Source organism: Meleagris gallopavo, unplaced genomic scaffold (assembly GCF_000146605.3).
Source record: "Meleagris gallopavo isolate NT-WF06-2002-E0010 breed Aviagen turkey brand Nicholas breeding stock unplaced genomic scaffold, Turkey_5.1 ChrUn_random_7180001902046, whole genome shotgun sequence".
In the NCBI taxonomy this organism is placed as follows: Eukaryota; Metazoa; Chordata; class Aves; order Galliformes; family Phasianidae; genus Meleagris; species Meleagris gallopavo.
In genome coordinates this window covers 1-446 of record NW_011165297.1, presented here as the reverse complement: position 1 = coordinate 446, position 446 = coordinate 1, and the positions used below count along the sequence as shown (strand labels likewise).

Here is a 446-nt window from a genome sequence, read left to right as displayed (position 1 = left end):
AGACTCCGGCGGCCAAGTACGGGGAGCACGGCAGCCCCGCCATCCTCCTCATGGGCTCCAATAATGGAGGAGCCGTGCTCAAGCCCGACTCGCAGCAGCCGCTGGTGTGGCCCGCCTGGGTGTCCTGCACGCGGTACTCCGACCGGCCGTCCTCGGGTAAGGATAGCGCGGATCCCCCAAGCCTTCCCCGTGCCCCTCTTCCCTGTGCCTCCCTCCTGCGGCTCTCAGCCCGGCGCGGGGAGGGTCCCGGTCCCCATCCTCCTCCGAGAGCCCCGTTCGTGTCAGCGCGGCGCCGGGGCCGTGCGAAGAGCGGGGTGCCCCGGGAGTCCGTTCCTCTTCCTCAGGCAAAGTGCATTTTTCGGGGGGGCCGCTCCAGCCCCGTGTAGTTGGGCCGCTGGGGGCTGTTTTATGGCTAGGAGAAGGAAGAAGGGCTGCAAACGGCGGCT

At 69.1% G+C, this 446-nt stretch overlaps 1 protein-coding gene across 1 annotated transcript; it reads left to right on the top strand.

The window, feature by feature from the left end:
- Positions 1 to 5: 5 nt before the first annotated feature.
- Positions 6 to 436, top strand: LOC109364728 (homeobox protein engrailed-1-like; the record flags this gene model as incomplete). The annotated part of the gene is made up of 1 exon (XM_019611352.1): positions 6 to 436. A coding segment is annotated over one exon (381 nt), but the record flags the coding sequence as incomplete, so codon positions are not given.
- Between the last annotated feature and the right edge of the window lie 10 nt (positions 437 to 446).